The sequence below is a fragment of the Gossypium raimondii genome, chromosome 4 (assembly GCF_025698545.1).
Source record: "Gossypium raimondii isolate GPD5lz chromosome 4, ASM2569854v1, whole genome shotgun sequence".
NCBI lineage: Eukaryota > Viridiplantae > Streptophyta > Magnoliopsida > Malvales > Malvaceae > Gossypium > Gossypium raimondii.
This window is the reverse complement of record NC_068568.1, coordinates 928497-951679: the sequence shown is the minus strand read 5'-3', so window position 1 is coordinate 951679 and position 23183 is coordinate 928497. Positions and strand designations below refer to the sequence as shown.

The 23183-nt window shown below is 27.9% G+C and overlaps 2 protein-coding genes across 4 annotated transcripts; both read left to right on the top strand.

Moving 5' to 3' along the window:
- Positions 1-9451: 9451 nt before the first annotated feature.
- LOC105785009 (flavonoid 3',5'-methyltransferase) lies at positions 9452-13582 on the top strand. The gene is made up of 5 exons (XM_012610937.2): positions 9452-9593; positions 10759-10844; positions 11600-11744; positions 12577-12708; positions 13119-13582. Exons 1-5 carry the CDS (start codon positions 9543-9545, stop codon positions 13407-13409), a joined length of 705 nt encoding a protein of 234 aa, XP_012466391.1. The 5' UTR covers positions 9452-9542; the 3' UTR covers positions 13410-13582.
- Positions 13583-15437: 1855 nt separating this feature from the next.
- LOC105778788 (flavonoid 3',5'-methyltransferase) lies at positions 15438-22662 on the top strand. Of its 3 annotated transcripts, XM_052629448.1 has the most exons (6): positions 15499-15590; positions 18591-18745; positions 20154-20239; positions 20999-21143; positions 21263-21394; positions 22246-22662. In XM_052629448.1, exons 2-6 carry the CDS (start codon positions 18689-18691, stop codon positions 22549-22551), a joined length of 726 nt encoding a protein of 241 aa, XP_052485408.1. In that variant the 5' UTR covers positions 15499-15590; positions 18591-18688; the 3' UTR covers positions 22552-22662. The 3 variants fall into 3 exon arrangements, with proteins under 3 accessions (XP_012458001.1, XP_052485409.1, XP_052485408.1); XM_012602547.2 differs by lacking the exon at positions 18591-18745 and having other exon boundaries at positions 15438-15590; XM_052629449.1 differs by lacking the exons at positions 18591-18745; positions 20154-20239 and having other exon boundaries at positions 15451-15590.
- The last annotated feature ends 521 nt before the right edge of the window (positions 22663-23183 follow it).

Below are 23183 nucleotides of genomic sequence, written 5' to 3'. Positions count from 1 at the left end.
TTTCTTTTTGGAATAATTGCGCTTTACTCCCTCTGATATGCTGAAATCTTGATTTAATCTTTCCATTTTAATTTGATCCTCTATTTTTTATAATCTTTTAGTAGGTTCAAAATTGATAGTAGCAGCCAAGCCATAACTTCTTTCTGGGGGTGGGATTATGTTATATATTTTTATGGGAGTTAAAATAAAAACTTAGCTTATATTTTTATAGTTTTTCAAAAGATTAAATCGAAATTTTATTATTTTTAGGAATCAAATTACAATTTCATTATGGATCAACTTGTAAATTCATAAAATTTAGAGTTTAAAACAAAAATTTTCAATTGGGGTGGAGGCAGGCCCCTGCCTACCCTCCCTGTTTGATAACTAGTTCGATATCAGAAAAAAAAATTGATAACATGATTAATTATGTCTAAATGTTCAAATTAAGGGTCAATCACTTAGAGGTTATTCGTGTATGGGCTAAACCTTTTAAAATGGTCAAATAAAGGCTAAACCTTTTCGGAAGTGCTCAAATAAAGTATTTTCAAATGTTGTATATACGTTTCAAATTTATTTTTATTTTTATTTTCTTTTCAAGCAATATTTGATTTAATTGTTATTAGCTCAATGTTTTATTTTAAACACGTCAAAATTCATTTAATTTTTATTACAAATTAAACTGAAGCGCGTGAAAATCCTTCATTTGAACACCTTCGTAAAGATTTAACCCTTTATATGATTATTTTGAAATGAGTAACTCCTGAAAAATTTAGCCTTAATTTGAACATTGGGCCGTTAATTGATGTTGCTAAAGTGACAACATGAAAACATTTTTCGTTCTTTTGTTATATGTTAGGATGGGCTGAAATTTTTAATAATTTTTTGTTCAACCAATAATAAATTTACATTTGCATGCCGATCGAATGCTTAAACCATTTAAATAATTAATATATTGCTTTTAACGGTATTAACTAGTAGTGTTATTAATTTAAATATATTAATAACATTATAAAAATAAATTGACCAAATTATATTAAATTAAAATAAAGGTGTTAGAACTTAAATTTCAATGTAATAGAAAGACTACAACCAGAATTAAACCTTTCCTTTTCAAGCTTAGAAAATTATGGATCCAATGCTAAAAGATCTTTGACAGCCCAATTACTATTGGGTAAAGGCCCAATACCAATTTCAACCTAAAAAGTAAGAAAAATTATTTGAAAATTTTACATTTTATTTCATTTTAATCGAAACCGTCAATATCATATCGATGTATATATTGTTTTTATTAGATATTGATATGTATTGATATAGGCATGTTTCGGTATTTCTTACGTACCATTTTCTGCATTAAATATATATAATTATAATTTAGTTTCAAGATTTTTAATAAAAATATTTTATAAAATGTAAATATAGCTTAATTATATATGTTTATATGGTAAATACAAATAAAATTATTAATTGATTTCAATAACTTATTTTAAATGTAATTACGAAAAATTAATAACCTGAAAAATTAAATATAATTTAAAATATCTAAATTTGGTTAATAATCGATACTCATTGATACAAGTCAATTCAACCAATATGAACTGCTACCAATATGATACTAACTACGTTGTTCGAATTCTCATAATAAAAAATAAAATATTATTCTTTGTTTTGAATAAATATTTTTATTAATCGCAATTTTTCCAATGACAAAATAATTTTAAAAATTGAATAAAATTTTCTAATAATGTAATTACATATCATATTTTTTAATTTTCGGAATAAATATTTTCGTTAAAATTATTTAAAATGTTTTTGTTGACACAAATAGGATGAATTGTGTATTTTTAGTAGAGGTGATCATGGGTTGGGCTATCCGGCCTGGCCTGATGGCCCGCCTAAAAAATGGGAGGGTTCGGGTAAAAATATAGGCCCAGAAAATGGGTTTGGACAAAAAAATGAGGCCCGTTTAGAAAACGGGTCAGGCCTCGGGTAAAACTTTTTTGGCCCAACCCAACCCGAATTATATATTAAATATATATTTATTTTTAATCAAATATACTTTTTAACTTTCATGTTTTAACTTTTTTTGATGCTATTTTGGTGTTGTAAAATTTAATATGGGCCGGGTCAGGCTCGGGCTTAGCAAATTTATTTCGGGCCGGGCTTGGATAAATTTCTAGGCCCATATTTCGGGTCGGGCCCGGGACTAGAAAATAGTCCTAAAATTTTGTCTGCTCCCGGCCCGACCCGGCCCATGATCACCTCTAATTTTTAGGGACTAAACATGTTAAAGATTTGGTGTTTTGAATAAATATTATATATATAGTAATAAAAATTTTATTGTATTAAAAATAATTATAAAATATATTATCAATATTAAAATTTTTATCACATACGCATGTATGTAGAAACTATGTATTTGTTATCACATATAATAAATAATAAAACGTAGGGTTTAAAACTAATTAATAATGACATATGAAATATGTATGATATTAAAATAAAAAAATTGTGAGTAAAATGGAATTTAAACACATAAATACATCATATTGAGAATACTAAATGCACTGCAATTGTTTATGGTATTGCCATCAATATTGAGTTAGTGTCAGATTGACTTGTGACTAGATTTGTTAATGGGTCGGAAGCAAAATCATTAGGGCTGAACAATAAACTTGAGCAAAAAAATTAGGCATGTTTAAAATATGAGTCGAGCTCAGGTTTGAACATTCAAGGCCCGACCTTTTTTTAATTTGTAATGTTTTATATTATGTTATTTTTATATATTACGTAATTTATAACACGTAAACTATTATAATGTGAATATTAAAAAATGTTAAGATCACTATATATAAAAATTTAATAAATATATATAATTATTTTTAAAAAAATAATATAGGTGATCTTAAAATGGTCTTAGGTTAGCCATTCACTAATATGGTGGGCTTAGGCAAAACTTTAAGTCCATATTTATAGCTAAGTTTGGGCAAGTATCTGATCTCAGCTCGACCCAACCCATAAACACTTCTACTTGTGGCACCAACTCAATCGATAATATTATTAATATATACAATTGATAAAAGTAATAAAGTATGCATAGCACAGTTAAAATATAAATACCATGTTAAAATAAAGTTTTGGCTCAGTAGTAAAATTAATGTTTTATTAGTGCAAATAAGATGGCTTCAAATCCCATCACATGTAAATTTTTATTGGCTTTTTTTAAGAAATAAAAAGATTTAAGTACCCTCAAATTGACTCATAACACCAACTCAGTTTGGGGCTTTGTTGAGTGTTTTGTGTATCTGTCTCTCAAGGAGGCCAATTTCCCTATTTATATGATACAATTTTTGGATATGGTATCTTAGGTAAGCCCTCATGCATGCCAACACGTGCCATATCTTAAGATTAACACGTGTTTTGTAGGTGTGAATTTGCTTGCATGATGATGCGGACTATGTAAACTATCATTATTGGAGTAAAGGGGATTGGGTTGGTCCAACTACTTCAACTTGAGGGAATAAAAAAAAAATCAAATTGTAATTTCACCTATAAAATTTTAAATTTCAAGAGATTTTCCCTTTTAAAAAAGAAAAATCCATTGAAAATTTCTTTGTGAATTGGCTAGCGTAAGTAATGTTCAACGATCCAACTACTAATGACAAAAGTAAACAATTTTTGGACCAATTTTGATACATTATTGACAAAATTGTTCATATATTAGAATTACGTTTTATTATTTTATATTTTAATTTTAAATTATATAACCATACGGAGAGGGCAAAATTTAAAAAAATCAAGAGATATGATTAAATTGTATATTTTTACGATGATTAAAATATAATTTTATAATTTTAAAGGGTTAAATAAAAAATTTATCGTTTACGAGAGAAACAAAAAAGTATGGCCTAAGGATCCATTGCCTCTGATCACAAAAGTCTTTTTCACACATGGTTTATGGAGAGAATAAAATGACAATATTAAAGGTGTATAATTGAATTAGAATCGAATTTATGTGGGCTATTGATGGGTGTTTCGTAGTGTAAAAATCAAGGTCTAGGGACGAATTTAAGGGGTAGACAGGAGTCTTGGCCCTCAAAATGAAAAATTATCAGTTCAGCCCCCTTATAAATAATGAAATTACATATTAATATATGGTAAAAATTGAACTTTAACCCCTCAAAATGAAAAAAAATGTTTTGTCTCCTAAGAAATGATGAAATCATAAATTAATATTTTAATCTCTAAAAATTTATAAATAAAATTGGATAAAAGTACTATGAAGGCCATTGTATTATGAGTCAAATTGCGTTTTATCCCTTTTACTAAAAAAATGAGCAAATGAGTAAATTGGTCTTTTTATTAAAAAATTCATCTATTTTTACTATTAAAAATTGGTCATTGTACGCTAGCATGAGTTACACTTGAAACTCCACGTATAATTGTTTAGTTATTTTGTTAACCATGCCAGTTTTTATCAATAAAAATTGATAAAAATTTTAACGGATATAATCGATCTACTCTTTAATTTAATCTATACTATAGGTAATTTCCTTTACAAAAGAACACCTTGAATGTCAACATCCAAAGTTGTTGGATTCGTTGTACCAAAAACTAAAAAGTTGTTAGTGTCAAACAGATAAATTTTGCATTTAATTTTGCAATATAAATCAAATTAAAGTTTAGAAAATTAGGAAATATAATAGACTTTTTTAAAAAATAGATTTTTTTATATTTGTGCTAATTTAAAATAATATATATAAACTAGGTTTTTTATTCCATTTTATTATATATATTAATTGGAATTTAATATATTTGTAATATTCTAAATATATTATATTATAGTATTTTGAATGATAAAATTAAAAGTAATATTGGATTTTAGTTATAATATAATTAAAGAAATTGAAAATTTTTATTAACATGGAATATATATCCATAAATTAATTAATTTGAATAATTAAAATATTGTTCATTATACTAAATAAATAAGCGAGATTATTTTGAATTAATTGTAATTTTATTTAAATTAAAATTGAGAAAATATTATATAATATTAAAATATAAATACAGTATATAATATATTTAGATTTAATGGGGTACAATGCATGTTTAGGTAGAGAAAATATTTTGAATAAAGAAATTTGACTGAGTCCATTTGTATTTAAAAACCATAAATCTGTTCAGTAGAATATTTGAAATTGCCATTTCCTTTCTAAACTGACATAAAAAAAAATTATCATATTATTGTCGGTGCATGAGAACGTGGGTTCGAGTACACTGAGACGCGTTATTTTCGTATTTAAGGGTTGGGGAGGATTGAGGAACTATAAATAGTTTTAAGCATTGTATCAAAAAGAGCAGATATAATAAGAATATATAATACTTAATAGTTACAAGCAATCAATATTGAATCTATTTTATTAGGGTAAATTGCGTTAATAGTCATCTAACTAGTAATAAATTTCTTTATTATCACTAAACTATGAAAAGTTACAAAATGATTATCTAATTGTTAGTAATTTTCTTTTTTGATCACCCAACTATAAATGTTACAAAATGGTCACTCAACTATTCAAATTTGTCTTTTTTGGTCACCAGTTGACTAATGGTGACGACTTTTAAAATTGACACTATAGCAACTTTAACCCTCAACATTTATACATTATGTTTATTTAGTCTTGATTCTAAAAAATCTAACCTTTGACATTAATATATTGTGTCATTTGATTTTTTATAGTTTTACTTTTCTTTGTGATATTTTCACCTAAAAAGCTAAAAAATATATCAGTTGAATTTGATTGAAAATATAGAAAAATGAAAACACCTAAAATCCAAGATAATAATTTTCATATTTTTCTTTCTTTTCAAATTAACCTCTACATCATAAAGAAAGCAAAACCACAAAAAATATACAGTGCAAATGTTGAGTGTTAATTTTTAAAATCGATACTAAATTAACATAATTTATAAATATTGAGGGTTAAAGTTGTTATTATCCAATTTTAAAAGTTATCACCTTTAACCGGGGACCAAAAGGCAAAATAAATTTAATAGTAATATATAATTGATTGCTTGTAAACTTGGACTTCTAAGGGTATGAAGTAGGTAGCAATGGGGTTCGGTAGATAAAAGGATAGTCATATCTCATCCTTTCAAATATTCTTTTATATAATATAAAGAAATATATATTTAATAAACATGAAATAGTATAGTAAAAATAATATTTATATTATATTTAAAGGAGGGTTAAATTGATTTTGCAAGTTAACTAAGGGTGAGTTTGGATGTGCGGTGCTTTTATCTGCGGTTAGTGTAAAAATAGCGGTGGCGGTGAGATTAGATACTGTAGCGTGAGATAAAAAATAACTAAATACATCGCACGGCACCCAATTGCGCATCCAAATCCACCCTAAGCATCTATTGACTTCAGAATTGAAATTACATGTTAAAAAATATAAATTTGAGAATATATTTTTATTAACTTCTGGTTTTGGCCTCTTTTATGTTTTAATTTGAGTTTTACCGCTTATAATTTATTTGATATAATCTGGTTATTTTACTCACTAGTTAATCAAAATAGTTATTAGCGTTAATAATTTGGGTTGTGTGTTTAAACACGTTTTTCTCCGATTTAAAGGTTGAGGAAGGATATGAAAGTTGGCATATTTTTTTTCTTAAAAACGCATCGTCCAACTCATCATGTTACATAGATTAAATCTCAAGTTTTAGCACGATGGAAAAACCGAAATCATAACTTACCCCCTTTTTTAAAGACCGTCTACTTAATACCTTGGAAATTACTTAAAACCTTAAAAGTCTATGCTATAATAAAATATTTTATTTAATTTAATGCATCGAGTCAAGTGATATAAACTCAAAAAATAAAAATACTAAAAAAACAATTTTCTTTATAAATGGAGAAATTATATTATAAAAGCATTTTGACTTGTAAGTTATATATATATATTGTAAAATAACCTCTTAAATAAAAATACTTTTAATCAAATTTTACTATTTATTTTGAAAATAAATAACTACCTTTATTAAAAAAACATTACCACTCTCTTTTACAAACTATCATTTTATTTTTACATATTTTCTTTCTTTCACTAAATTGAGTCTTAGTTTGATTGGTATAAGTATTGTTGTCAATGTAGGCGGACGAGGGTTCGAGCATGTTAAAACACATTATCCTCATATTTATGGGTTGAGGAGGGGCTATGGATAATTTTAAACATTGTGCAAAAAGCAGATAAATTTTAGTTTGATTAGTACTGTTATTATTACAATAATCAGATAGTCATGAAATCTAACACATTTAAATGTGTAGTATCTTTTACTTTAAAGATCGAAAAGTTATGAATAATTTAAAAAATTATATAAAAATAATTATGGTCTCCAAATTCAATAACATTTATTAGTTTATAAAATGTGTATGGAACTTTTGAATTTTGCAAAAATTGGAGCAAAGTCCAAAAGGTTCTAACCAAATAGTAGGCTACAAATACTTTTAAGCAACTATGCTTTTAAGAATATATTTACGTAACTAATGTTTTTGAATAGTTTTATGGTGAAGGTTGCTTGCATTTGAGAATGTTTGAATTTTTATGATTTTTCAGTCAATGTATTTGAGAGGTTTTCTCTATTATAAATGTTTATCAAATTAGTCCCTTTATTATTAAAAAGAATTAAATAAAGTTAAATTGAAATATAATTAACATTTACTGTTTAAAAATATCATTTATCGTTCGACAAAGTTAGTATTTTGAAGTTTTATGGTTCTATAAATGGGATCTTTTGTTTGGGATTGAATTATGTACAATAAATGTTAACTCTGTTATAATTTAGACTTATTTGATTCTTTTTAATAGTATAAGGATTAAATTGATCTATTTAATAATAGAGGGACTAATTTAATCAAATCCCTATAATAAAAAGACCTCCCATATAATTTAACCTTTTTTTTATGTATAATTATCTTGAATCAAATTAGGTTGAATCCTTAAATTAGAGGTAAGCTATTACCTGTACACAAAAGTTGACCACGACGACGGATGGTACTGGGAACGGGGAGGCCTTGCCCCACCACAAATTTTTTTGAAATTTTTGTTAGACGCTGAAAGTTTTTAAAAAAAACTTTAATTAGTCCCTCAATTTTTATGAAAATTCAAATTAAGTCTTGAACTTTTTTTTGAAGTTCGTATTAAATCTCTTTAATTTTTTGAAAATTTTAATTAGATCTTCAAGATTTAGTCAAAATCCACAACTTTTTAAACTTGAGATTTTGGTTATTACAATAATAATAATAGCGACTGAGTTAAATCTCAATCCATCTTAAACTTAACCAGTCTTAGGGTGAGTTTGGATTGGCGGTGTGTGTGTGTTTACCTACGATTAGTGTAAAAATAGCGGTAGTGATGAGATTAGATACTGTAGCGATATTGTAGCGTGAGACAAAAAGTAAACTAAACGCACCGTACCGCACCCAATCGCCCATCCAAACCCACCCTTAATCTATACGTTACTTTATATTCAAATTACAATCTCTTTCAATAAAGAAAAAAGAACTAACAAACAAAAGAAACCTTCTCCCATGTTTAGTCGCCGACGTGTTTCTTTTTAGTAAGAACAAGAAATTCAAAAATTCAACTTTTTAAGACAATAGCTATTTTTGCCTACTCACAAATTCTTAAACTGGAAAAAAATATGCGCTTTCGATATATTCGAATTCTTAAACTTTGTTGTTACGTATAATTTTAATGTCAGACTTTTTTACCATTATTATCACTTTAAAATACGATAAATCAAACGGTCAATACTTTTTTTATTTTTTATGTTCGTTTTATAGTTAATATTTGGGGTTTGTGATTGTCTCTCCCAGCAATATAATCTTTAGGGTTTGAACTTGCACAAAATGTCTTTTTAATGTTCAACTTTACATTTACCGACAATTTCACCTATTTGCTTTAGTTATTAAATTGTTTATTTTTATAATAAAGGATTTATCATGTAATTTAAATTATTAAATTTATTGTCATAATCATAAGGTCTTATATTGATATATATATATAGGGTAAATTACATTTAAAGTAACTAAACTATTGGTAAGTTTACGTTTTAGTCATTCAACTTAAAATGATTTTTTAAGTCACTAAACTATAAACCGGATTGTTGCAACAACAACGATACCAGCCGAACTAAAATGAAAACTTTTAAATAGTTTAATGGCTATTTTGTAATTGTTTAAAGTTAATATATATTATATTTGGTAGGCTTACCAAACTAATACACTATTATTTTACCCAATTACGACGACGACGACAAAAAAAACTAATGATTTATCGAAAGCGAAATACTAACATAAAAACATGAATATCACTAACTTTACACCTAATTTTCAACTAAATTTTATCATAAAAATATAATAATAATAATAAAACACTATTTTTTACACTTTATTTTGCCCTTCGCCAGCAATTTTCGGTGTTATATAAAGGGAAGAAGATAAAATAGCTGAAACCCTAAATCCTCCATCAAAATCTGTAGAGAGCTTTGTAACAATGGCGGATTGGACTAAGAAGACCATCCTTAGAAACGAAGCTCTTCAAAAGGTATTTTTTCTTCATTTTACATTAAATTTTCCGCATTTTTTTCATAAAAAAGAGAGAATTATCTCTTTTTTTTGTGCCATTTCGGATGATATATTGTCTTCCATTTTTATCTTCTTTGCTTTCTTTTTCCATTTAAAAAAAAAATCTAGGTTACTTAAAAGTTTGTCCCTTCGATTTTATCAGAATTTGCTAGTTATATTTTTATTAAAGGGTTAATATAACTTTAAGTCCCTGAACTTGACATTTAGGTTCATTTGGGTACATGTACATTCTTTTTTTGTCTATTTGGTACTTGAACTTGACAATTATGTTCATTTTGGCCCATGGACTTTGCAAAATGTAAAAGCTTGATGATAAGGCAATTTTAGAGTACCACATCATCAGATCATGATGGGATCCAAGTTTAGGTACCAAAATGAACAAAAAAAGTATAGGTACCAAAGTGAATCTAATTGCCAAGTTTAGGGACTAAAAGTTGTATCAAGAACTTGATAAGTTAGTCCAATTGTGGGTAATACATGAAATTGACTTGCTAGTTTTTCGCAAACCCGTAGTGTATAAGTTATTGAACTGTTGATTTATAGGCCTATGTTTTAAAAGCAATGTTTAATAGTATTACATAATTGGACTAATTTGTCAATTTTTGTAAAATATGAGGTTCAAAACTTGACAAATTAAAATAGTTATTAACTTCTCGGTTTTCATCGATGAAATAATAATGAACCTATATTGTTTGGATTTTGGATTAGAGTAAGTATTAGGTATTAGCATGCGTTCAAGATATGGGGTGTAATCAAACCAAACCGAGCTCAAGTTGTAAGAAGGTTAAGCGTGTGTTATAACTTGAAATTCAAGGCTTTAAGCTCAACTCATAGTTCAAAGCTTGAAGCTTTGCTTAGACTTGATTGAATTTAAAAGTAAATGCTCGAGCCTAATTTGAGATAAAAAAATCGAGCTGCTCGATTAGGCTTACATAATAAAAAATAAGCTCAATTTCAATATCTTAATTCAAGCTTAATTATGTGAATTCGAGTTCAAATTTAAATTAGGATATTTTAAAACCAATTATTTTAAAAAGTTCGATTAGACTTTCAAGCTGCTTGAATAACATATTTTAATTTTATAAGGACCAAAAGTAAAATATTTTTATTTAATTTAATTGCAGTATATCTATGAAACAAGTGCTTATCCCAAAGAGCACGAGCAATTGAAGGAATTAAGAGAAGCAACTGTTCAAAAGTACAATGATTTGTAAGCATTTTACCTTAATTATTTCATTTTTCCTTTGTGTAATTTTAAATTCTATTAATTATTAGCACATTTAATATAGAAATGATAAAAGGTCAAATTTGGATTTTGGTCCCTTTATTATACTGAAATTTAGAATTTAGTCCTTGTACTTTAATTTAACATACTTTTCCTTCTACTTTTATAATATCATTAGTTAGTCCAAATAGTTAGCAGTGTTAACTATTTCGATTAAACTATTAGCATTTTTTTCTTAAACACATCCATAGAAGTGAAGCCAAAATATTTTTTGGAAGAGTCGAATTAAGTTGTTTAATTTTATAAGAGCTAAAATGTAATTTCATCATTTTAATACTTCATATATTTATATTTTTTAAAGGGTTAAATTTAAAAATTGTTATTTTAAAAGATTAAAATGAAATTTTACTATATACTAATTTAAAACTTTATAAATAGGTCCAAATTAAAGTTTCACATTTTAGGTGGCTCGGGCCCCTATCAGCCCCCTATTGCTGCCCCTGCACGTCCATTCCAACAAAAAAAAAAAAATTCACATGCAACATGATGAGTTGGAAATGACGTCTTTTAAGAAAAATCTGTCAACATTTGGTTGAAATAATTAACTAATTATTTGGACGTCAAATTAAAATGTATGAATTAGATCCTGAATTTGAATATATTTAAGGGACCAAAAGAATAATTTGACCTCAAATTTTTACATTAAAAAAATACTATATATTCTTATTTATTTATTTTAGGAGCGTCATGAACGTTCCTGTGGACGAAGCCCAGTTCTTAGCCATGCTTTTAAAGCTGATGAATGCCAAAAAAACACTGGAAATTGGGGTTTTCACAGGCTATTCCCTTCTTACTACTGCCCTTACATTGCCTGAGGATGGCAAGGTATGCTTTTATTTTAATTTCTCTTATTCCAATGATGTATATATCAGTTTGTTGAAGGATTTTTGACTCTTTCGAGAGAAGTATTCGAAGTATCATCTGTTTAAAACTGACAGACTGCTCAATGCGTTTGGTAAGATTGCTACCACTTGAGGGGTCCGTATGCTTAGAAGTGTTCATGGGCTAGGCCGAGTTTAAGCATGATATTAGTACATTTTATACTTATTCAAGTCTGATCCGGCCCAAAATATGAACTTAAAATTTTACTCAAGCCAGCCCATCTTTATAAATGACTAACATAAACTCATTTTAGACCCGTCCATTTAAAAAAAAGTTATATATATATTTCATTGATTTTTTAATAATTTTCTATATTTCTTATTTATTAAAATTTTATATATAACCATCTTAACACTTTTTTAATGTTTATATTATAATAGTATTATATATTACTATAAATGTAATTTTTATATGTTATAAATAACATATAAAAATAACATAATATAAAACATTATAAACTTAAAAACGAACAAAACTTGGGACTTAAATGTTCAAGCCCAAATTTTGCCCATATTTTAAACGAATCTATTTTTTTACCTAAACTTGTTCGAATTTTAAATCGATAATCCAGCCATAAACAGGTCTATGTCTACTTCTGACGGATGATACTTTAAAGACTTTTTTCAAAAGAGTCATGCCCTCAATGCTGTTTTTTTTAAACACAATTTTTATTAATTTATTAGTGAAAAAGATGTTGTAGCTAATTAATTTGATTAATTTTTAAGCACAAATTTAACCAAAAATTAAAAAAAAATCAACAAAATTTTTTTGGCAGGTTATAGCAATTGACCCTGATAAAGAAGCATATGAGGTAGGGGCACCATTTATTAAGAAAGCTGGAATGCAACATAAGATTGAGTTCATCCCCTCAGATGCCTTTTTAGTTTTAGATGATCTTATAAAAAATGTAAGTACTTTTTTTCTTACATTTTAAATAATTCGTATTTTACATATGTCAAAATAAAATATTATTTGCTGATTGAGTCTTAACTCGACTGGCACGGGCATTGTTGCTAATACAAGAAGATGTGGGTTTGAGCGCGCTGAAGTACGTTGTTCTCCTATTTATGGGTTGGGAATAGGTTATGGGTAGATATAGTCATTGTGTCAAAAAGAGCAGATATGATCAAAACTTTCAAGTTGGATGTGTCAAAATTATTGGTTTTTTATAATAAAATCAGCTTGAGTTGAGTTGTAATTTAGATTAGATTCTCGAGTTTGAGTGAAAAATGTCTACATATATATCCCTATTAAATATATATTGTATCCACCACTCTCCTAAAATTGAGATAGCATAACTCTTTTCAAACTTTGTAGGGTGAAGAAGGGAGCTTCGATTTCGTATTTGTAGATGCATACAAAAGCGATTACCTAAAATTCCATGAGCTGACGCTGAAATTAGTAAAAGTCGGAGGAATTGTAGCTTACGACAACACGCTATGGTACGGATCAGTTGCGCAATCAGAGAAAGAAGTGGTGGAGGATCTCATTAAGAGGTACCGGAATTTTGTGGTCGAATTCAATAGCTTTATCGCAGCCGATCCTCGAGTCGAGTCATCACTACTTTCCATTGGCGATGGACTCACCCTCTGCAGGCGTCTCCATTAGAATATAAAAGGAAAAAAAGACCTAGTTCTTCTTGATTCTTAATGTTTAATAACGAGATGCTATCGTGAGATTCACTGATAATATTTAGATTTATGTACCAACTGTTTAATAGATACAAACTTTGTGGAGTTAGTATTTGTTACACTGATAATATACTTTTTTTTATTCCACAAGCAGCCTTAAAAAAATGCCACGTGTCTCTTTCTTTTAAATATTTATTTATTTTAATAATTCATTATATTCTATAAGATACTTGTCAACCTCCTGACCCTTCTTATGGAGTCTAAAAAATTCCATTGAAAGTATACTAAATATTTTCCCATTTAAGTATTTTATATTTAACGTGCTTTTCGTTTTTAAATATAGACACGGAAAAAAATTATGTGATGCCATACAACCATAGGTTAAAATAGATTTACTTTTAGGTCAAATTATAATTTTGATCCTCTATTATACTTAAAATTGAGGGTTATTCTTTTACTTTTTGACATAACTTGGTATCCATTATTACTATCATTGGTTCTAATAATTAAACATTGTTCAAAGGCGAAGACAGAAACTTTTGAATTTTAAAATTTTAGAAAGGGTTGAAGCTAAAATTATTAATTTTTGGAGGGACTAAAATGTAAATTTATTATTAATTGAGTGGTTAAAAAAGCTTAAATTGAACAATTAATTATTAAGAGACCTCCCATATAATTTAACCTTTTTTTATGTATAATTATCTTGAATCAAATTAGGTTGAATCCTTAAATTAGAGGTAAGCTATTACCTGTACACAAAAGTTGACCACGAAGACGGATGGTACTGGGAACGGGGAGGCCTTGCCCCACCACAAATTTTTTGAATTTTTTGTTAGACCCTGAAAGTTCTTTTAAAAACTTTAATTAGTCCCTCGATTTTTATGAGCTTTTTTTTGAAGTTCGTATTAAATCTCTTTAATTTTTTGAAATTTTTAATTAGATCCTCAAGATTTAGTCAAAATCCACAACCTTTTAAACTCGAGATTTTGATTATTACAATAATAACAATACCGACTGAGTTAAATCTCAATCCATCTTAAACTTAACCAGTCTTAATCTATACGTTACTTTATATTCAAATTACAATCTCTTTCAATAAAGAAAAAAGAACTAACAAACAAAAGAAACCTACTCCCATGTTTAGTCGCCGACGTGTTTCTTTTTAGTAAGAACAAGAAATTCAAAAATTCAACTTTTTAAGACAATAGCTATTTTTGCCTACTCACAAATTCTTAAACTGGAAAAAAATATGCGCTTTCGATATATTCGAATTCTTAAACTTTGTTGTTACGTATAATTTTAATGTTAGACTTTTTTACTATTATTATCACTTTAAAATACGATAAATCAAACGGTCAATACTTTTTTTATTTTTTATGTTCGTTTTATAGTTAATATTTGGGGTTTGTGATTGTCTCTCCCAACAATATAATCTTTAGGGTTCGAACTTACACAAAATGTCTTTTTAATGTTCAACTTTACATTTACCGACAATTTCACCTATTTGCTTTAGTTATTAAATTGTTTATTTTTATAATAAAGGGATTTATCATGTAATTTAAATTATTAAATTTATTGTCATAATCATAAGGTCTTATATTGATATATATATAGGGTAAATTACATTTAAAGTAACTAAACTATTGGTAAGTTTACGTTTTAGTCATTCAACTTAAAAATGATTTTTAAGTCACTAAACTATAAACCGGATTGTTGCAACAACAACGATACCAGCCGAACTAAAATGAAAACTTTTAATTAGTTTAATGACTATTTTGTAATTGTTTAAAGTTAATATATATTATATTTGGTAGGCTTACCAAACTAATACACTATTATTTTACCCAATTACGACGACGACGACAAAAAAAAAAAAACTAATGATTTATCGAAAGCGAAATACTAACATAAAAACATGAATATCACTAACTTTACACCTAATTTTCAACTAAATTTTATTATAAAAATATAATAATAATAATAAAACACTATTTTTTACACTTTATTTTGCCCTTCGCCTGCAATTTTCGGTGTTATATAAAGGGAAGAAGATAAAATAGCCGAAACCCTAAATCCTCCATCAAAATCTGCAGAGAGCTTTGTAACAATGGCGGATTGGACTAAGAAGAACATCCTTAGAAACGAAGCTCTTCAAAAGGTATTTTTTCTTCATTTTACATTAAATTTTCCGCATTTTTTTCATAAAAAAGAGAGAGAATTATCTGTTTTTTTGTGCCATTTCGGATGATATATTGTCTTCCATTTTTATCTTCTTCGCTTTCTTTTTCCATTTTTTAAAAAAAAAGTCTGGGTTACTTAAAAGTTTGTCCCTTCGATTTTATCAGAATTTGCTAGTTATATTTTTATTAAAGGGTTAATATAACTTTAAGTCCCTGAACTTGACATTTAGGTTCATTTGGGTACATGTACATTTTTTTTTGTCTATTTGGTACTTGAACTTGACAATTATGTTCATTTTGGCCCATGAACTCGGCAAAATGTAAAAGCTTGATGATAAGGCAATTTTGAAAACACGAAGATTTTTTAAATCACCTGACTTTTTGGAAACGCGAAAATTTTTGAAACCGGAATTTTTGAAAACACGAATATTTTTGAAAAACACGAGAAAAACTTTTGAAGATACGAAAATTTTGAAACACGGGAATTTTTTCGAAAACACGAAATTTTTTGAATATTTTTTAGTTTTAAAAGGGCGTATCGAGTTTAACGCAAACCGGTGATATTCACCCAACGTAGCGATGAAATCAACGATTTTATGTTAAATCGATTCGTTGCCTTATTTATTAAAATTATTTAAAATTAAATTAAATTAAATTAAATTAAATTAAAAATATAAATACAAAAATATAAAAATGCATGAAGTACTAATAATGTTAAAACGAAATAGCATAAAAACACGAGCATTAAATTAAAAAAGAAATAAATAAAATTACCGAAAAGATCCAAAACACGAGCTTGGCCGAACGGGTTACACAAATGAACTCCCTTTTTCTTTTTTTCTTTTTTCTTCTCTTTTCTCTTTTTTTTTCTTTTTTTCTCTTTCTTTCTCTTTTTTCTTTCTTTTTTGGCCTGTTGGGCCGGCCTGCTGGGTCTGCACACCTGTTGCTGCTGTTGGGCTGCCAGGGCACTGGGCCTGGCTGCTGGGCTGGTGCGTTGGGCTTTGGGCTGCTTCTTTTCCCTTTTTTTTTGCTGTTTTTTTTTTGCTTTGTTTGCTTTTTTTTTTGGGCTGCTTTGGGTCGAATTCAATAGCTTTATCGCAGCCGATCCTCGAGTCGAGTCATCACTACTTTCCATTGGCGATGGACTCACACCCTCTGCAGGCGTCTCTATTAGAATATAAAAGGAAAAAAAGACCTAGTTCTTCTTGATTCTTAATGTTTAATAACGAGGTGCTACCATGAGATTCACTGATAATATTTAGATTTATGTACCAACTGTTTAATAGATACAAACTTGGTGGAGTTAGTATTTGTTACACTGATAATATACTTTTTTTATTCCACAAGCAGCCTTAAAAAAATGCCACGTGTCTCTTTTTTTTAAATATTTATTTATTTTAATAATTCATTATATTCTATAAGATACTTGTCAACCTCCGACCCTTCTTATGAAGTTTAAAAATTCCATTGAAAGTATACTAAATATTTTCCCATTTAAGTATTTTATATTTAACGTGCTTTTCGCTTTTAAATATAGACATGGAAAAACAATTATGTGATGCCAAACAGCCATAGGTTGAAATAGATTTACTTTTAGGTCAAATTATAATTTTGATCCTCTATTATACTTAAAATTGAGGGTTATTCTTTTACTTTTTTGACATAACTTGGTATCCATTATTACTATCATTGGTTCTAATAATTAAACATTGTTCAAAGGCGAAGACAGAAACTTTTTGAAGGGGCCGAGATAGAATTTTAAAATTTTAGGAAGGGTTGAAGCTAAAAATTATTAATTTTTTGGAGGGACTAAAAATGTAAATTTATTGTTAATTGAGTGGTTAAAAAAGCTTAAATTGAACAATTAATTATTAAGAGAGGCTAAAATTGAAACTATTTCATTTAACCAAGGAGGGCCAAGGCTTGCTTTGCCCCTTGGCACCACTAACTATTCTGGTTAAAAGTATCAACTCCGAATTTTTTTTAAAAGAAAAACCTGTTCTAGAAAATTTTAACTAAAATAATTAATAGTTTAATATTTGATTTAACTAAAGGCTTTATAAAAATAAATAGATCAAATTATGCCAAATTAAAATATAAGAGTTAAATCACAAATTTAAGCGTAATAGAAGGATCAAAATCACAAATAATCTTATTTGTAATGTTAATTAACGAGGTACTGTCTTAAAACTCAATGATATTATATAAATTTATGTATTTAGAGTAATTACAAGTTTAATCACTTATATTTGCTTAAAATTACATTTTGATCATCAAAATTTTAAATTGTTCCAAAAGAAAAAGTACGTGGATTAATTGTGTAATCTGACCTAAATCTTGTCTAAAATGATGATATATATTAATGTGCTACAGTAACTTATAGTCACGCCATTAACAACAACTAATGTCACCGTGATTATAATGGAACAAATCAATAACGTTAGCGACAATATAGTAATTTTAAAAGTTTGATGATCAAAACATAATTTTAAGCAAACATAAGTGATTAAACTTGTAATTTACCCGTATATTTATATAAAACAATGAAATAATTTGAGCATAATGGAAATTATTGCAAAATGAATGAAAAAGGATAGAAGAAAATTAAAGAAATGTATTCTTTTTAACAATTTCATTATAAGTTCTGGTTATATCTATTATTTTCGATACAATGCCGAGAGCTACCTATAACCCCTCCTTAACCCATAAATAAGAGGATAATGCGCTTCAGCGCACTCAAATTCACGTCTTCTTGCATTGACATAATCGAGCTCAGACTCAATCGACAATCTAAGTTAAATGCACTTTTTTTCTTCAATTGTACCACGTAATATTATTAATAGCAGGTTCATTATTAATTAAATTCCAATATTATCTTTAAAGGTAAATTAATTCATGTTTAATTTCTTTAAGTTACCCCATTAAATTACTTGTTTGATTAAATGCTATTTACTTTATCGACAATAACGGCAATTTAGATCCAGAGGTTGCCCACGCTTGCTATAAAAAAAGGTCTCGCTTTGGAATTTTATCGAACAGCTTATGTGCAAAAGAGCTTGAATGCTTGTTTTCAACTATGGCCGTCTCGAGCTTGAATCACAAGTCCCTCATTGTTCACGGCCCTATTTTAGAGGTTATTTCAAACAATACTCATTGTTTTTTTGGGGTTAATATGTAGTTTGTTCCTGACTTGTCTAAAAGTAACTAGTTGGTATTTAAACCTTTTTTTTATACTTAGTTGCTATCTGAACTTGTATTCTATCACCCAGGTTGGTACCTTTGCTCTAACACTGTTAGTTTGTGCTGACATGACATTGATAGTCAATCTGATGATGATATGTGGCAGTTTCTTAGTATGCCATGTGACGACCATAAATTTAAATTATTTTAGAAATTTTTTAAAAATAAATAAATTAATAAAAAAGAATAAATTTTTGTTGAGGTTGATTCTTAATGTGAAAAAAAAAACTATACTTTTTTAATTAATTTATATACTTTTAATTTTTAAAAATTATATTTGCCATGTGGCATATTGAGAGACTGCCACATGTTACCAACAGATTGATTATCAGTGTCATGTCAGTCTAAACTAACGGTGTTAGCACAGAGGTACCGACCTAAGTGACGAAATACAAGTTCAGGTACCAACTAGGTTCGAAAAAAAGTTAAGGTACCAACTAGGTACTTTTGGACAAATTCAGGAACTACATATTAACCCTTTTTTTTACAAAGATTGTAAAATATTTAGGACTAATATATCATTTGGTGCATGAGTTTTGTTTCAATGTTTAATTAGGTACTCAAGTTTTTTTTGTCCTAATTTGATACTTAGTTTGGTTTCAATGTCCACTTTGGTACTTGAATTTTTTTGTCCCAATTAAGTACCTACGTTTTTTTTAGTAGAGTACACATGTTAAACATTCATTGGGCCGCATAATGCCATTTGGTATGGGTACCAAATTGAACATTGAAGCCAAAATTAGATACTAAATTGGGGTAAAAAACTCAAGTACCAAATTCAATATTAAAGTTAAACTGAGGTACCAAATGGTATATTAACCCAAATATTTATGTTTGATATAGGAAAAAAAATGAGTTTATTATTCCTTTCGATATGCATTCGAAACCCAATAATATAGAGAAGATAAATAATGTTCAAAATCCATGAACTCTTTATACATTTAGAATTTAGCCCTTTATTTTTATATTTAGGAATTTAGTCTTTTACTTTTTAAATATCAAAATTGTGTTCAATTGTTAACATTGTTAAAATTCTACGGTTAAATTTGTTGATGTGATTTTAAAATTAAATAAAAAAGTCACTTGGTAGCTATGTTAAAAACGTAATAAATCTGAATTTAATAGAAGAATTTTAATGGTGTTAATAATTAGACTTGTATTTTAAATCTAAAAAGCATAGAATTAAATTCCTTAAAATAAAAGTAAGAGGATTAAATTGTAAATATACAAAGAATATAGGGATTTAGAACATATTTTAACCTATAGAGAAATAGTGTAACTAATGAGTATTTTTGTTGCAGTACATCTTAGAGGAAAATGCATACCCAAAAGAGCATGAGCAACTCAAGGAATTAAGAGAAATTACTGTCAAGAAGTATGAAAAAAAGTATGTTAATGTTAATCTCTCACATTTATGTTACTTGGATTCGAGATCTGAGTGAGGATAAAGTTATGTAGTAGGCACGGCACGGGTTTGTTTAGTTTTATTTTTCTAAATCTTTTTTTTTTTCATATAATTTGAGGGTTCTTGAAAGGTAATATCTATATGTCCGCATCTCGATACTGATTCAAACCCGAAAATATGATTCAATTAGCTCAAATATGAACTTTACCCAAATTAATTTAACAATAAAAAGCCAACAATTCAAAATCTAAAAATGATACAAACCTAAATGACCTACACCTAAGATGACTCGACTTTTAACCCGACTTGTAAATTTCAACAACTAAACCCGAAGTGATACAAAAAAATTAAAATCAAAATTGACCTAAACCAAAACCAACTTGATCTGCCCAATTAATAGGTTGGCCTGTCATGCAAGGGCAAACATAGAAACTTTTTTAGGAGGGATCAGAATTGAATTATAAATTTTTGAGAGGTCAAAATATAATTTTATTGTATATAATTAGTTTATGATTTTATCCTTTGTGAAAAGGGCTAAACAACTTTTTTTTCATTTTTTTTGGGGGGGGGGAATGCAATTTTACCACATAAATTTATAATTTAATAATTTATAAAGGGTAAAGTTGCAATTGTCTCCCCTACCTCCTCCCCTTTACATTCACCCCTATTGACATGCATCAAATACAGGTGTCGATGAAGTTAAAGGTTGTTTCAGAACAATTTTACTTGATTTAACTGCAGGAGTGTCATGAACGTGCCTGTTGACGAAGCGCAGTTCTTATCCATGCTTTTAAAGATCATGAATGCGAAGAAGACAATGGAAATTGGAGTTTTTACCGGTTATTCTCTTCTTGGGACCGCCCTCGCATTGCCCGATGATGGTCAGGTAATTACAAGTTTCAATCTTTTTTTCAAGAGTAAGATTTATCCCTCAAATTCAACGAGTCCGATCCTTTAACAAATCTACTTCTGATTGTCGCATCAAAAAATTAATGGTCTTTGTAGATAACAGCAATTGATTTGGACATTGAAGCATATGAAACTGGATTGCCATTCATACAAAAAGCTGGAGTTGAGCATAAGATTAATTTCATTCAATCAGATGCCTTTGTGGTTTTGAATGACCTTATCAATGGTGTAAGTATATAACATTAGCTCGATAAAATGGTCATGAATTTGAGAAAATCGGGTATGGATCATAATCGGTTTGGTCGGCCCGACTCGAGTAGGGTCTAGAATAGAATTTTCTTAATCCAAACCTTTGACTTTATATGGAAAAACAAATTTTCGAGTCAAGTTATTTCAAGTTATGATCGAATGATTATAAAAGTTTGGGCACTTTAAGTTCTAACATGCTTGTGGTGAAATTCATCGTTTTGGTCTACTTAAGAGTTTAGTCTATTGACTATGTTGAAATTTGAAATTTAGTCTATTTACTTTTATAATGTCATTAGTAGGTATAAATTAACAACACTGATAGTTGTTGTCTTTAAAAATGATGATGTGGAATTTTTTTATAAAATGTCATGAGTGTTCTCTTGGTATGTAAATTTATTATTTGTCAAACATCAACTGAGAAAATTATCAGTTTAATGACGACAACTAATATTGTTATCGGTTTGGAGATAATAATAACATTTTGAAAATAGATGACCAAATTATGTCAAATTAAATTAAAGGGATTAAATCTCAAAATTCAACATAGTAGAGGGATTAAAATCAAAATTAAACCTTTTATGTCATTTTGAGAAAACAAGACCCTATAAAGAAGGGTGATTCTTGCTTATGAAACCACATCCCAATGTTTTGCTAGTCGATGTGAGATTATAAGCAGTGATCCTTCCTTTATCAACATATCTTTTCTTAAACGATATAAAATTGTAAAGATGGTATTCACTTTCAAAATTCATAATACCTCATAGCAGATTAAATTTGAGAATCTTTGCATCGATATATATATATATATATATGAATTGATTCAATTGCAGGAAGAAAAATCGAGCTTCGATTTCATATTCGTGGATGCCCAAAAGGAGGATTACATGAAATTTCACGAGAAAGTGATGGAATTGGTGAAAATTGGAGGAATTATAGCTTATGATAACACTTTATGGCTTGGGTCAGTCGCTTACAAACAAGACGAATACGAGAAACACAGTGAAATGCCTGAATCTGTGTGGAGAAATAGGGATTATGTGATTCAATTTAATAGCTTCTTAGCATCTAATCCTCAAATTGAGTCCTCTCTTCTTTCAATTGGTGATGGCCTAACCCTTTGTAGGCGCCTATATTAGTCATTGAACTTTGTCTTATAACAAAGTTACTATGATTTTGTTTATTGTAAGTGGAGTTTTTTTAACTATATAAGTAAGGTTAATGAATAATATCGGTATGTTTTGATTCAATTTTAATTTTTTAATCGGTATAATAATAAATTTACCCTTTAACATTTATTTTTTGTCACTTTGGTCATAAATTTTTTAGGTCACTTTAACCCTCTTCAAAAATTAGTTAAATTGTGTTTTTTAAACGAAAAAACTGATCAAACTGTTAATAACGACATTGAATTGTTAGTTCATGTGACAGTCCACATGCACTTCAATGCTGCCATAGATAATTTTTTAAAAACATTATGAACTTTTTATTAATTTCTTAAAATTTTTATGAAGTAAGTGTGGGCTACCTTGTCATTGCTATTAAAATTTTAGCGGTCCAAATAGTTTTTCTACCCAAAGAAAGGAAAATTGACTTTATTTTGAAGGTTTATGGCCAAAATAATCTAAAAAAAAATTAAGGCTAAAGTTAAAAAAAAAAAAAAAACGTTAAAGGTTAAATTTATTATTATTCTTTTTTGATCATCTAAAGACACGTGAAAGTGTTTTTCTCCTTATGGAGTTTTTTTTAAAAAACTCCACTAGGCCTATTT